General features: G+C 42.1%; 1 protein-coding gene across 4 annotated transcripts in view; it reads left to right on the top strand.

The window, feature by feature from the left end:
• The first annotated feature begins 6,087 nt into the window (after positions 1–6,087).
• The window catches only part of LOC119860974 (phosphatidylinositol-binding clathrin assembly protein-like), a 49,242-nt gene continuing 39,413 nt past the window's right edge, over positions 6,088–15,916 (top strand). For 2 of the 4 annotated variants that reach the window (XM_038415236.2, XM_038415234.2), the window contains exon 1: positions 6,088–6,645. In XM_038415236.2, coding sequence (XP_038271164.1) covers positions 6,516–6,645 — 130 coding nt within the window. In that variant the 5' untranslated portion in view covers positions 6,088–6,515. The remainder of the gene's footprint in view (positions 6,646–15,916) is intronic. The other 2 variants (XM_038415232.2, XM_038415231.2) reach the window with 2 other exon arrangements.

Here is a 15,916-nt window from a genome sequence, read left to right as displayed (position 1 = left end):
GGCTACTAGGCAGCTCTCCAACACCACTTTCTACAAGCCATTACTCTCTGATCCCACTGAGAGTTACCAAAAGAAACTACAGCATTTGCTCAAGAAACTCCCTGAAAAAGCACAAGAACAAATCCGCACAGACACACCCCTAGAACCCCGACCTGGGGTATTCTATCTGTTACCCAAGATCCATAAACCTGGAAATCCTGGACGCCCCATCATCTCAGGCATTGGCACCCTGACAGCAGGATTGTCTGCCTATGTAGACTCCCTCCTCAGGCCCTACGTTACCAGCACTCCCAGCTATCTTTGAGACACCACTGACTTCCTGAGGAAACTACAATCCATTGGTGATCTTCCTAAAAACACCATCCTAGCCACTATGGATGTAGAAGCCCTCTACACCAACATTCCACACAAAGATGGGCTACAAGCCGTCAGGAACAGTATCCCCGATACTGTCACGGCTAACCTGGTGGCTGAACTTTGTGACTTTGTCCTCACCCATAACTATTTCACATTTGGGGACAATGTATACCTTCACATCAGCGGCACTGCGATGGGTACCCGCATGGCCCCACAGTATGCCAACATTTTTATGGCTGACTTAGAACGACGCTTCCTCAGCTCTCGTCCCCTAATGCCCCTACTCTACTTGCGCTACATTGATGACATCTTCATCATCTGGACCCACGGAAAAGAAGACCTTGAGGAATTCCACCATGATTTCAACAATTTCCATCCCACCATCAACCTCAGCCTGGACCAGTCCACACAACACATCCAATTCCTGGACACTACGGTGCTAATATGCGATGGTCACATAAACACCACCCTATATCGGAAACCTACTGACCGCTATTCCTACCTACATGCCTCTAGCTTTCATCCAGATCATACCACACAATCCATCGTCTACAGCCAAGCTCTACGATATAACCGCATTTGCTCCAACTCCTCAGACAGAGACAAACACCTACAAGATCTCTATCATGCAGTCTTACAACTACAATACCCACCTGCTGAAGTGAAGAAACAGATTGACAGAGCCAGAAGAGTACCCAGAAGTCACCTACTACAGGACAGGCCCAACAAAGAAAATAACAGAACGCCACGAGCCATCACCTTCAGCCCCCAACTAAAACCTCTCCAACGCATCATCAAGGATCTACAACCTATCCTGAAGGATGACCCATCACTCTCACAGATCTTGGGAGACAGACCAGTCCTTGCTTACAGACAGCCCCCCAACCTGAAGCAAATACTCACCAGCAACCACACACCACACAACAGAACCACTAACCCAGGAACCTATCCTTGCAACAAAGCCCGTTGCCAACTCTGTCCACATATCTATTCAGGGGATACCATCATAGGGCCTAATCACATCAGCCACACTATCAGAGGTTCGTTCCCCTGCGCATCTACCAATGTGATATATGCCATCATGTGCCAGCAATGCCCCTCTGCCATGTACATTGGTCAAACTGGACAGTCTCTACGTAAAAGAATAAATGGACACAAATCAGACGTCAAGAATTATAACATTCAAAAACCAGTTGGAGAACACTTCAATCTCTCCGGTCACTCGATTACAGACCTGAGGGTGGCTATCCTTCAACAAAAAAACTTCAAAAACAGACTCCAACGAGAGACTGCTGAATTGGAATTAATTTGCAAACTGGATACAATTAACTTAGGCTTGAATAGAGACTGGGAATGGATGAGTCATTACACAAAGTAAAACTATTTCCCCATGTTATTTCTCCCCCCCCCACCCCACCCCTCACTGTTCCTCAGATGTTCTTGTTAACTGCTGGAAATAGCCTACCTTGCTTGTCACCATGAAAGGTTTTCCTCCTTCCCCTCCCCCCGCCCCCGCTGCTGGTGATGGCTCATCTTAAGTGAACACTCTCCTTACAGTGTGTATGATAAAACCCATTGTTTCATGTTCTCTGTGTGTGTATATAAATCTCCCCACTGTATTTTCCACTAAATGCATCCGATGAAGTGAGCTGTAGCTCACGAAAGCTTATGCTCAAATAAATTTGTTAGTCTCTAAGGTGCCACAAGTACTCCTTTTCTTTTTGCTACCTAGAGTAGTGTAACATACTAAGGAGTCTTTCCTTTCAAGGCACCAGCATAATTCAGTGGTGGAAGTGGAACAAGAATTATACAAGCACACAGAACAAGATGACTCAAGTAAGTAAGAGTTAGAAATATTTAGAATGTTTGTTTAATCTCTTCAGCTTCTCTTCTGGTGAAGTTTTGATGTCAGGCCTTGATGATCAAGCTTTTTCTCAGCACTACCAGTCTCAAGGCAAACCTGAGGCAGCTTGAGATTGCCAGTTACCAAAGGGACTAATAAAGATCTCTCTTTTTTTTTTTTAACTGCAGGAAGTGTTTGTCATTACTAACAGCAGTGATCATGTTTTAGTGCATTTATGCCCTTGGGTTATATGAATCTTTCACATATGTCAGGAATTGTATTTTTTTCCTTAGAGAAGAGTTGGAACACTTTCTCCCCACACGTGTGTTGGATCACAGGACTGCTAATATCTCTGTTGCACTGTCATGCATCTTTGACAATGTGCTATGTATGTATTATTTTTTAGACAAATACATACGTGTTTTCAAAGTAGTCATTCTGTTGAGCCTTATTTTGAATGTAAACTTCAGGACAGGGGTTGTCTCTTACCAGGTGTTAGAAGAGTCTAATATAATAGAGCCCCAAGACTGACTGAAGCCTCAAGGCGCTATTGAAAAACAAATAACAATTCCTGGTGTGACACTGACACCTAGTCACCATGGGACTCAGAGGAATGCCACATTTTGGGAATTTTACTACAGCATAAATAACTATAATGTCACTGTCACAGTTTCAGAGTAACTGTACCTGTATTCCCCCCACTATGGTCCACCAAGAGCACCCACTTTAATTTCTGGCTCCTAGCTGTCACCTTTCCTGGGCAGAGATCCACATCTTGCTCCCTCTTGACCTGGCATATTAAGGCTGTACAGTTCCCTGGTTTACCCTGTGATATCCCCACCAAACCTGACTACCTACAAGGCTGCACTGTGGTTTCTCTCCAAAGCCAATGAGGAGAGTATTGCCCTCAGTTATAAATTACCACACAGCTCCTTCTAAGCAAGCACATTTATTCTTAAGGTAAAAGCAAGATTGAGAAAACACATTATAGCAATAAAAGAACCCACACACATGCTAAAATCCTTATCAAAAGTCAACCTAACTCTAACCTAGGGCTTTGGTAGGTTTCAGTCCTTCAAAACCAACAACTGGGTTTTCCGAATGGTTACACATTCATATCTGTCTTAGATCCAGAACTGAGATCGAGCCAATCAGCCAATTTTTTTATACAGCTTGGGCCTTTGATCTTGGCCTTGTGTAACAGGTAATCAACAGACAAACACCCTCTCCTCAGGGCATAGCTTCAAAAGGCTGGGTTTTTGCATAACTAGAGTGGGGGATTTGATTAACCTCTCCCTAGGGATATCCCGGGAAATCAACTTAATACTTATTGTCCCAAAAGTCCATACCTGTCTGGCATTTTTTCACTATAGTCTTTTGAACTCCCAAGTCTCACATCTGTCACATCTTCCCCCTAGAGACGTTACAGACAATCCCAGCTCACAATGATACATAAACTTAATACAATAAGGGCTTTCAATTATATTGCAGAAAATTGCCATATCTGTCAGTCACAACATACACTTGGATTAACACATGGAGCAGCAAAGAATACAGCAATAAGTATTTGTTTTCAGGGAGGAAGGGTGTCCCACTCAGCCAAAAGTCAGAATTTAAAATTATTTTTGTCTTCTGCTGCACTTCTGCTGTGATGAGCAATTTGCAGTAATGTGCTACAATCTGATTTCTTTGTAAAAGCAAAAAGTATCTTTTTCCACTCAGTAAACTGGCCAAAAAAGGTAAATTACTCATTTTGCTCTAGGGGCCGACTTCCACTCCCATTGAAGTCAATGGGAGTTTTGTGACTAACTACCATTGGAGTGGGAGGAGCAGACTCTCAATAAGAGATTTTCTTCAAAGAGATGCTTCTGCTTTCTTGTCTTATTCCAAGACCTGCCCTTTTTTTATGAATACAGACAGGAAAGTGTCTAAGACAGGCTTTCAAAATCACAACCAACTGACCTATGGGAATTGATCCAAACCCCACAAACCAGACTAGTGAATTTCAGCTATAAAATTATTCCAAGTAGGAGAAGGCCCTGACTCACTTTTACAGTTCCACTCAACCCTCTGCACTATTTTAGCCAGCTGATCAGCTGGCATAAAGACAGCAGGAGTGGATGGATCAAGGACTTGCTAATGAGTTACACAGTCTATCATTTCTAGACTGTTTGTTTAAATCCAGTGGCCAAATATCATCACCATCTGATGATTGATGGTTGTTTGACAGCACATCTGAAATGAGTTGTTGGACACAGTCCAGCTCCTAATGGACAGGTGTCCATATCACAAAAAAACACCATCACACTTGACAGTCAGTCACCACTCTCCCCTTGTTGGCTGTCTCAGCAAAGAACTGAATGTACAGATGCAGTAAGCTACCCTTTTTCCTCCCTTCTGAGGAGATCTATTCCCAGCTCCCATCCTGTTTGGCTTCCAGTTACAATTTTAAAGAAACAGGACACATCCTCATAATCAAACCAATGTCAGATAGCTTCCACTGTGCTTAAAGAAAGGTTTTCAATCTCCATGACTCAATTTATGGCCTCTGTGAAGGAATCCTCATGAAGCTCTTACTATATTTGATCATTCAGAGACTAGGATCACTGGGAACAGCCTAGCAAGGGAGCCAGCTGTTCAAGCCAAAGTTTCCCCTTTTGTATCAGCGCAATTCCACTGAAGCCAATGTTGCCCAGATGTAGCTGAGAGACCTTTGCCACAGAAACTAGAGATGCAAATAAGACCTACAGTAGGTCATATCTTCCATCACTTCGACAATGCACAATTGTACTTTTACTAGTGTTTTGTAATACTTCTCTTATCCCCAGCAGAAAAACAGAATAACAGCAAGCGGTTTTTTCTTTCTTTTTTTAACGCATGAGGAGCAAGAATCAGACGAGGGCATCGGCCAAGAGGGCCAAGAAAAATGACAACCATTTTTTTTTTCTTGGAGGAGCCTTTCCCTCTTTCCTAAGTTTCTCTGGAGGACCACTAAGAGCAACACAGCAAACATTGCATTGCAACATCATGCCACATTGTGGCTGGCATCATTTCATAACTTCCTGATGTAGTGAGGCAGTCTGAAACTACAATTCAAGCTGTATGATTCATATCTTGATCCATTCCTGGGGCTTGGGGGATGTTTGGGTTTTTTTAATTGTGCATAACTCTTGAAAATCTAATAGGTCCTCCAAAAAACAAGATGAGTAGCACACCCACTTCAGGATCCCTTTACAAAGGCTCATGTTTAGTTCAACAGCACTTGCCTGGACAATTATTGAAGCAGATGTTGCACCTATGACTCTGTCTCCCAGCAAATGCACTGTTTTATTGAACGTGTGCATGTGTTCGGGCCATAAAAGGCCACCCCCTGGCTCAATGCATAACAAAATGCAATCACATTTCCTCTCCTGGAAAAGCTTTGCAGGGCAAGGAAATAGGCAGGGAAGACTCCCCATTTCCCAACCCCCCCTTTTCTGCTGTTCTGGCCAGGAAATGGGGAGGAAGGCAAGTGGGAAGCCAAGGTGAATTTAAAACTATCATAGGCTATAGTGCTTGTCCCTGAGGGGGAGCTCGGATTTGGGGTATTTTTTGGTGGGGGGGCTCCCTGAGGGGCCCCCCCAGCCAGCTAGGGGTCTGGCTAGGGCGGGGGGGGCTCCCTGAGATAGGCAGGGGTTTATTGAGGGGGCTCTCTGAGAGCACCGAGACCGGCTGGATTTCGGGTGTATTTTGGAGGTAGTGGGGGGGGGGGGCCACGCTAGCTCTGCCCCGGGCCCCAGCACCACTCTAGGGCGGGCGGCCGGTTCCACCTTAACGCGGGCGGGCGGGCGGGCGGGCGGGGGAGGGGGGAGTGAGGGGAGGAGGCGGGGCAGCCGCGAGGTCACGTGATGCCGCCACCGAGGCGGAGCCGCCGCCGCCGCCATTTTGTCTGGGACAGGGAGTGGAAATGTGAAAGGAAAAGCCGGAGCGGAGCCCAGGAGACCAAGCGGGGCGCGCGGCGGAGAGCGCCCCTTCCCCCCCCCCCCCCGCCTCGGAGAGCAGCGCGGCCCGTTCGGCCCGGGCCCTGCGAGCAGCCCAGGGAAGGCGGCCGGGGGCTGGGCTACCCTGGGGCCGTAGCGGTTTGCTGGCCTCCGGCGCACGGCAGGGGCCGCAGGGGACCTTGAGTCCCAGGCTGCGGGCGCTCTCAGGGCGGGTTGGTTGGTTGGTTCCCGGCGGGGGTCAGTCCCGTCTCTCCCGTCCTTGGCGGCCTGCTGGGGGGTAGGCCGCGGGGACCCCAGGCTGGTGGGGGTGGGGTGGGGGGCCGGCGGAGCGGAAGATGTCGGGCCAGTCGATCACCGACCGCATCGCGGCCGCCCAGCACAGTGTCACCGGCTCAGCCATCTCCAAAGCCGTCTGCAAGGCGACGACCCACGAAGTCATGGGGCCCAAGAAGAAGCACCTGGACTGTGAGTATCCCCTCTCGCCCGCCGGGCCCAGCGGCGCCTACCGCCGGCGCGGGGCGGGGGAGCATCGCGACTCCCCTCCCGTGTGGCCGCTGACTAAGCCCCGGTGAAATGCCTGCCCTCGGGGCCCACAGAGGCAGCGCCGCGCCGCGCCGCGCCGGGAATAGGACTCACGATTCCTGTCAGTCACCCGCTCTGCCTCTTAGGAGCTGCCTTTAGAAACCACATTGCTTCGCTCTCCGTCGCTCCTGAGATAATGGGGCGGAGAAGAGAGGCGGGAGGAGGTGACTGCGCCGCCACAGCGCCTTAGGAGGGCTACCTGAAGCCGTCACCGTTGCAGGAGGTTGAGATTCTACCCTCTGCAAGCAAGGGGGCTTGGAAACGTCTCCACAAAACACCTGGGTGTTACTGCGTGGAGACAAGTGTTGGTAATTAGTGATGCTGTTCCACTCCCCTCTTCGTGTCCAGCAGGAGACTTGTAGGCAACTGCTCTTGCTGTGTAGAAAACAGGATGATTTTAAGAGAGAAAGCAGATGAATATGGTACCAGAGGTACTGTATGGAGGCCCTTCAAAATGATGAAATGCCTAACCTTTAATAGCCGCTTTCCTGGATATTTTATTTCAAGTATGCCAGATTTTTTTTTTCTTCTTCATTTTTTGCTGCCTGTGGTAGATTGAAGTTGAGAGGTAAACCTGAAATCCATAAATTGCGATGTAACAGGAAGACAAAAAATGGTGAGAGTGAGCTTCTTAGTTATCTGAAGGTTTCAGCTGTTGACTTGATTAGTGTATTAGTGCATCACATAAAATAAAACTGAGTCTGATGTAACTCGCAAAAAGAGAATGTCAGGCAACTTACATTTCCTATCTTCAACTTGCTATCACAGTAACTTCCACTGAGATTGTATTCAGAGTAGCAGCCGTGTTAGTCTGTATCCGCAAAAAGAAAAGGACTTGTGGCACCTTAGAGACTAACAAATTTATTTGAGCATAAGCTTTCATGAGCTACAGCTCACTTCATCGGATGCATTCAGTTCTCCCTGCTGTCTTTTCCACCGAATGCGTCCAATGAAGTGAGCTGTAGTTCTCAAAAGCTTATGCTCAAATAAATTTGTTAGTCTCTACGGTGCCACAAGTACTCCTTTTCTTTTTGAGATTGTATTATGTTCATCAGATTCCTTTGGCTGTCATTTGATACAGACCTCTATTTAGAGGTATCGGTGTTCTACAGGGGTTTGTGTAGAAAGAATTCCATGGTTTGACATGTATTTTTCTCTGATTTTTCTGCTATTAAGAACAAATAAAAAAGCATAATTTGGACTGCATATGAGAAATGAGGAGACATCCTGGGAGTGGTTGTAATGTAGACTTTAGTGAAAATGTCTTATCATTGGAATTTTTCACAGAAGCCATCATGGTGTAATACACCCTAGCTGTTTTTCAAAGGCTAGGCTTAAACTTTTACTGAGTATTTGGATCACAGGTATACAGAACTTGGGTGGGGAGTGTGTGTGACAGCTTTATCTCTGTGCAGATTCACAAAGGTTATGAGTTATTACAGCTCTAAGCTATGGAGACATCCTTTGTTCTTTAGCTTATGCTGGTAGCTCGTACTTCTAGGTCTGGAGGTCCCTGGTTCAATCACTGGTATGTTGGCCAAGAGCGCAGTCATTACAGAAGCAGGTAAGATGTTAAAATATATGATCATATAGCTGAAACATCCATAAAGCATGTTTCTTAGAAGTGTGGTAAATATATTTCCTGCACAGAACGAAGCAGAAAGAGGGCTTTGGTTAAAGTGAAAATTACCGTGGTTCTCCTCTTGGTTCCTCATTGCTGCTCAAAAATGAACCCAGAACTAGTATATGCCTGTTGAGGGTTTCTACAGTTGTCTGGGACTATGTCCAGCCTCATGCTCTATCGCAAACTAATACTAAATATCTCCAAATACACTCACATTTAAATAGTAAGAAAAGTACTTAATGTTAAGAAAACGTTGTCATAGGCAAAGACCTACACATATGCTGTGTGTATGTAAGCGGTTGCATAGTGCTATGGAGCTTTGACTGTGTTTCTGTTGGGCTGCTGAATAGTTCGGTTGCGTAATTAATCTTTGTTAATTTTTGTTAAGGAATCAGAGCGGTGTGAATGGAAATATTCCATTTTTAATGTAGGTCACAATCTCCCGAAAGGAAATCAGCTGCTCTATTTTTCATAATATTAAGATATTAGACCAAAGTAAAATAACTTTTATGGTGGTATTTCTGCATTCCCAGTGGAACATTGAGATTTTCATAACTTCCCCACTTACTTTATTCTCCAGCTTCTCTTCCTACCCCCCAGTTTTATGTTGCAGTACTTGTGTAGGATTAGGTATCTTTTCTTTTTAAAGTAGAACAGAATCACCGTCTTACATGCACACCTCTTTCTTTGTTGATTCTGTCTTTAGCGTGCATCTTATCCAGTGGGTCGAATGTTTTGTGTCTGCTGACTTCACAATCCCTGCTTCTTTGTTTTCAGAATAGGTCACTTGCTTGGTAATATAAACTCTGCCAGTAACGCACTGGGGAGAAAATAAACTGATCTAAAACTAGTTTTTAAAAAATGAGTAAAACTTGTATCAAGGCTAGGAACTTACATAGTAGGCAAAGTTTTAGCCTAAGCAAACTGATTTAAATTTTTGATTGGTAGTATTTACCTGGGATTCAAATGACATTAAATTATTTGAGTCAAATAGAAATTTAAAGAAACACGATCAAAGCCAAGGTTTTTTTTTTTCATTTTTTAAGTACACAGAAGTCAAGACATACTTGAGAAAAATTAAGGAGGGAAAAAGTTACAAAATATTTACCACTGCTGATTAAGCAAATGGTTAAAACTTACAATCTGTGAAGAATATACAAGTTTTAAATGTCATGGAGGAATGGGGAATAGCACAGCTGGTGAAAATTGTACTATACATTGCAAAATTAGGCCCTGATCCCGCAGCCCAGTCTGCACAGGCAGATTTGTATGCTGTGTAGACCCTCTGACTCATTGGGACTTTCTGCAAGTAGAATGGTCCATCTGCCTAGATCTGACTGCAGTCACACTGATGCGCAACCCAGTGGTAACAAATTAGAGTATGTAGGGAGGAAAAGTCCAATATTTTCTGTTTCATACTTCAAAGGAACTGTTAAACCCACTTTTACTCACTATTGTTTTTCTTAAAATGTTCAATACCTTGACACTTCAAGATGCATGCTGATACCACTGTTTTATATGAGTGACCCATATTAGGCTCAGCAGCCTATATACAATTTTTCCATACTAATAGCCTGTAACCAGGGGAAAATTTATAACATCAAAATATAATCTTTGTATACAAATATGTTCTCATATCACTAGAAGTATTCTGGTGGGTCTCGGATTTTGGATTATTTCTTATCTTGTATGCCAAGCTTTTTTTACTTTTACAATATATTTTAGTGTGTTCTTTGCAAATCAGTATTCTTGGGCATTTCTGGTTTTGTCTGAAATGGATTTTTGGCATAAGAGAAGAGGGTGTAATTTTTTTGTCACGTGAGTAGAAGATGACTATGCAGTAAAATATGTATGTAATAGTGCCAATTAAATATGTAATCCAATTTTGGTTCATGTTGGGACAGCACCCATTTTTAAATGCTCTTTTGTCCTGCCCGTGGTGTCACAGTCCAGTATTTTTTGCACCAGTCTATAATACCTTCTTTATTGATCCTCAGCCTTTACTCATAAAGGGTCTGTGTTGTCATTTCTACAGGCAGGAATATATGCACACAGCTAGTGCTTTAATTTCATTTTTGTACATGGGGTGGGGCTGGGCCCTGAGATAGTTAATACAAGGGCGAAGGGATAGTCTTCTCAGACCTCCCAACCTCACATAATTTTTCAAGAAGGATGGGGGAAGGTAATTCAAAGAGTTTAATGGAAGATTTTATGTCTGTGTATTCTAGTTTCCAATCCATGGAAGAGGTTCGATGGACATCTTTCATTGATATTTTCTAAGTTTTGAGTGTTTGACTCTGCAACCTTAATGTTCTTTTAAAATAGTTAGTGTATGCAATAATAAATATTGAAGGTGATTGCATCAAAACTGCAGTGGGTTAGTGTTTTTATGGCATCAGGCCTGCTAATTGTGGTATGTGTTTCAGTGGACTTTGTCTAAAGAGGAAAAGATTAGAAAGGAACTCAAAAACCGCTCAACTTTCTCCTAGCAAATCAATGCTGAGTGCTTTTGACAATCCCACCCTAAATGTAGGCTAGATGGTGATATCCATTACATAGGTCACTGGTTTAGACTTGTGAGGAGGGGGAAAATGCCCTGTTTCAATTTTTATAACTGATTCAAAATATCACAATATCTAACTTGATAGTTTATTTGCTTTTAAGAAGATTGTCATATTTATGACCAGACTAATTTGTGAGGTGGCATAAAAATACCTAGTGGCTTTTATAGTTCAGTTTATTAGTTTAATCCTGATTTTATCTGAACTCTAAAAAGGGAGGTGAGATAGTGTTTGTGTATGTAATGTGAAGTCATTTGAAACTGTGAAAATTGTTTCCTTCACCAACTTCCAGTTTTTAAGAGTAGAACCTATTCTGTATCTATGTATCAAAACAGAATAGTGAACAGGTTGAACTTTGTGATAGTATACTACTAGTAGAGACAAGAATAACACATACATATGCAGTGAAATATCTTGATGTTTCTAATGCAGTAAAAATGTTACAAAAGTTCAGCCAAAGATTTGAAAGGGATTTAAGAAATCTGTAGTGAAAAACCACAGTCTTTCAACTCATTTTATTAAAGAGTTTGGAGTGACCATTTCTAATAAGGTGGAACAAAAACTGAGCAAATATAGTTTGTGTCCTGAACATTTTAATAAAGAGAACTTGTTTAACTTCTGTTTTGCATCTCCTATTGATTGGAAGGCTTTCCAATCAGTTATGCTTTCAGCTTGGTCAACAATTGGTGAAGGGACAAGAGATAACGATTGTCTGTGCAACAGTTGGACTCTACTTTTTAAGGCTTTTTGAAACCATTTTCTTAATTGGCAAAATCGATTTTGTCTAAAAGATTTTAATTGCAGAGAATATATTAATCTGACTTTCTTAAAACTGATCATTTTAGTGATAAACTTGTGGGCTTTTTGAATCCAGTCATTTTAATGGGCAGTCTTTAACACAAAGTTGTGAATTTGCAGTTCATTATGATTTTGTTTTTTATAGACCTGATTACGCAGAATATTGTATTGTCATCACAGGCCAAGTTTAAGAGAGCACTAATGCTTTTTTGTGTAAACCTTGCATGCCAACAGATCTTCAAGTTTATTAAAATAGAAAATCTTTGCTTGTAACTGATTTTAAATTTTTTTTTGGTATGGATAAGTTATAAATGATTAAACTTTCATGTGGTCAGACTTTTTTGATCACGTCGGTTCACTTTCTTAATTTTGTTTCTCTTTTTTAGCTTTGTAGTTCTTAAAGTAAGCTTGATATATCTATTCAATAACTAGATTCAGTGCTTAATTCAAAAATAACTTTTCCTGTCACTTTGATGTCAGTGTGCATTACAAAATGGCATAGAGCACTTATTTGGCTAACTCCTTCATTGCAAGGTATCCAAATTTAGAGGAACTAATCAACCTGATAACATTTTAGTTTCTTAAAACACTGATCAAATGGATTATAAAATTATAACATGATCACATCCTAATTTTTCCATAGGACACCTACCTCATTCAGCGCACAGGATGGATGGTGCTCATTGAATTAGCATCTGTTCAATATTTTGTTTTATTTACGCTGTTCATTGTGTGGCCCCGTGCCTTATTTACAACACACTATTCAAATCCTGCTCTGAAGATAGAATTGTTAATTTCCTCATGGTTTTTTAATGCTATTTATCACGATGGTATCAAAGTGCTTCACAAATGTTAATGAATTTATTTTCAAAATGCCCTTGTGAGATGAGGAAATATTATCCCTATTTTACAGATTGGGAACTGAGGGGCCATGATATTAATGTCTTGGATTATAAACTCTTTGAGGCAGGAACCATCTTGTCCTGTAGTTATACAGAACCTAGCACAATGGGGTCCTGGGACATGATTAGGATTCCTAGGTGCTATGGTAATACAAATAATAAATTATGCTCACTGTTTTAGATGCCAAATTTGAAATGCCTAGGCCTTGATTTTTCAGTTTGTTTAGCATTATCTAATTATTTATATGTTCAAAGCACAGCTCACATTGACATCAGTTGCTGCTCTAAGTGCTTGGCATTTCTGAAGATCAGATTATCAAATTGGGCACCCAGAAAATGAAGAACACAACTACAGCCACCTTTGAAAAGGAACTCTGTGGCAGAGGCAGGGATTGAAAGAATCCCATTCTCCAGAGCAATGTTCAACACTGCCTTAGCTGTGAGGTTGTCATCTCTACCTGCAGTCTCCAGCCTCATTCACTATGCATCTTTCAATTTCTGCAACAAATAAGGCAGAGGTCCTACAAACAACTCTTTGCTGCACAACACTGATTGATCACTGGAGAATGGGCTGTCACATGCAGTGAATGAGCTGGATTAGGTGGGAAAAGTAGCATGTGATCATGTAACTAAAGACTGCATCATTGTTGAAGAGCACAAGGGGACTGAATTAAGGTTACGCAGACAATTTTAAATCTGGCACTTCCTAACTTTTGAGTGGCTTGGTTTTGCAACTTTGATGATGTTCTTTTTAAAGTATTTTGGTGTGTTTATAATTATAACCAGGTTAGGGGACAAACGTATGTAACGAGATCTCCTGATTCACTTGCATTTTTAGAGCAAACATAGTTGAAATGAGAACTGAGGCTGTGCTGTTCCTGATATTTAAAATGAAAAAAGCAGCAGTTTGTATTTATTCTGCATTTGTTTCAGCCTCTCCCTCTAACTTCTTTTGATGGTAACACAGATCAAATACTCAATAGTTTGCTTTAGTTGGTTGTCTCTGATCCTGCAATTCCTAGGAGTTATGAGGATCCCTCTCTCCTATTCATGCTTTGTGCCTTCATCCCTGAAATGTCCAAAGTTTGACAACCTTCACTCTACTCCCAGCCCCTAGAAAGAGAGAATTAAGAAGAAAATGTCTCTTTATATAGCAGCACTGTTAAGCCTGTGAACCACACAAACTTTTTTCAGGTCTTTGTTAGAGAGGTAACTATAATTACAACTCGAGGGTTGCCCATATGTTGAGTCCCATCCCCACACACAGGGATGTCTTCTCTACAAAATTAATTCAGACTCGTACTAACCGAGTTCTGACCATATGCACACACCCATCTGGTCTGAAAATAGTTGAGTTACACCCAAGGTAGCTGGTCGGTTCCGACCCAAGTGCTGCTTATTCTTGGGCTGATAACTTGGCTACTTTACTGAGAGGGTGCAGGCTAAACCACTCTAGTGCTGATAGTCCTCTAGTGCCTTCCTAGAATTCAACTGTGTGCCCAGAAGGACAAACACTCACTCTCTCTCTCTCTGTCTCTCTCTCTCTCTCTCTCTCTCTCTCAGTTCACTAGAAAAAAAATCAGTGGCTTAGCTTACTGCAGTGCTAAGAATAATAGAATGTGCCCTCAGAAGTCAGCACTAATGGTGAGAACAGCACCAATGTGGGTGGCCCCACTAATTCAAGTATGGCTTTGCAGGGTGGCCACTTACAGCTAGGCCCAGGTCCCTATCAGCTGAATTAACTTCACATGCAGCGTACCCCCAAAGCCTTAACTTGACTGTGGTAGTGCTTTTGGTCTTTTCCACACGATGTAGCAGCATGCACCAGAAAGGGGCAAATTGTAGAGCTCTCTAACTGCCCTGTGTAGATCCTGCTGACATGCTCTGAAAGATGCCCAGAACACAGTGATGTAGTAACATTTGAAACAGTACTACTTCAGTGCATACTAGGAACCTTTCAGACCATGTCAGCATGGTCTATACAGGGCAGTTAGAGTGCTCTACAATTTACACCACTCTAGTGTGCGTTGCTGCACTGTGTACACAAGCCCTTTAACTCTAGTTGGCTGTCAGGGATATAAGGTATAGCTCAAGTTAGTATCATCAGGTTCTAACACAGTCATTCTGTAGAACTCTGGTGTTATTTCACAGTGTGGCCACTCTTCTGAGTGAGACTAATTCAAGAGGAGTTAATTTGTGTAGATAACCTCAGTTTCATGTGATGTGAGTTGAACACACAGTGATTCAGTCACACTGCAGTAGCAAAACTTCCTTGTATATTTCTCTAAAATACAATCCCTGACTTTTAAGTTCTTAATTAAATTATAAACTCATGTTGAATAATTGGAGAATCTGACTTGAACTCAGACAAGTAAAATGAAATCACAGTTAGGGCTAAGTTTCTTCCTAAATGTCCTCATTGTGCTTGAGTGTTGTAGTTCATACAAGTTTGGAAATATCTAAAATGAGTTGATACAATGATTATAAAGGGCAGCTTTAGTCTTAATGAACAAAGTAAAGTTAAAGTGAAATTACACTTGCTGAGTGACTTATTGATCAGTTTTCATAAAGGGCCACCTCTGGCTGTAATCATTAATACACTTGAAGAAACATTGGTCTTGGTCAGTATTTGGCTGAGAAATCTCTAATGAAAACCCTGTGTTTGTCAGGAAGTAGTGTTTGTTATTCATTGAGTAGCTGTCTGATTTCAAATGAGAGATGCTGATATTTCCGATGTTCTAAAATGGATGTCCTGAATGTTTTCTAGGCCATTAAAGATCCCCATGGCCCTCGTTATATGGTGCTAATCTTGGTGTCCTGGCCAAATTCTAGTGTGGTTAATTTTCAACCTATCTATTATTCCCCTTCAATTTTGGTGGGCCATGGTATTTTTCCAGTCTAAAACTGTTTAGTGTTGCTGTTACAACAGTTTCTAAAATCCATTCCAGAAATAACATTTCACTCTTGGAGGAAGTGATGCCTTTGTTTGTGGTTTGTAAAACACTCTGAGATGAAAGGTGCTACATAAATGAGAAGTGATATTGGAGAACTAACATCTTTTACCCAATGTGTTTAATTCCTTTTGTAATCTACAACATTTATAATCTTTACTTCTATATTAGAATTGTCTACCTGTTGGTTTGTCTCACTTTGCATGTATACTCACCCACTGTTAAAGGTAGATGGGTGATGACATGTAGAGTATGTTAACAATAGTCAACTATCCCAGGCCTGCACAAGTTGAGGGGTGGTTTTGGAAATTTTTTCTC

The sequence above is a fragment of the Dermochelys coriacea genome, chromosome 9 (genome assembly GCF_009764565.3).
Source record: "Dermochelys coriacea isolate rDerCor1 chromosome 9, rDerCor1.pri.v4, whole genome shotgun sequence".
In the NCBI taxonomy this organism is placed as follows: domain Eukaryota; kingdom Metazoa; phylum Chordata; order Testudines; family Dermochelyidae; genus Dermochelys; species Dermochelys coriacea.
The sequence above is the reverse complement of the archived record's forward strand: the minus strand, read 5'-3'. Positions and strand labels throughout refer to the sequence as shown.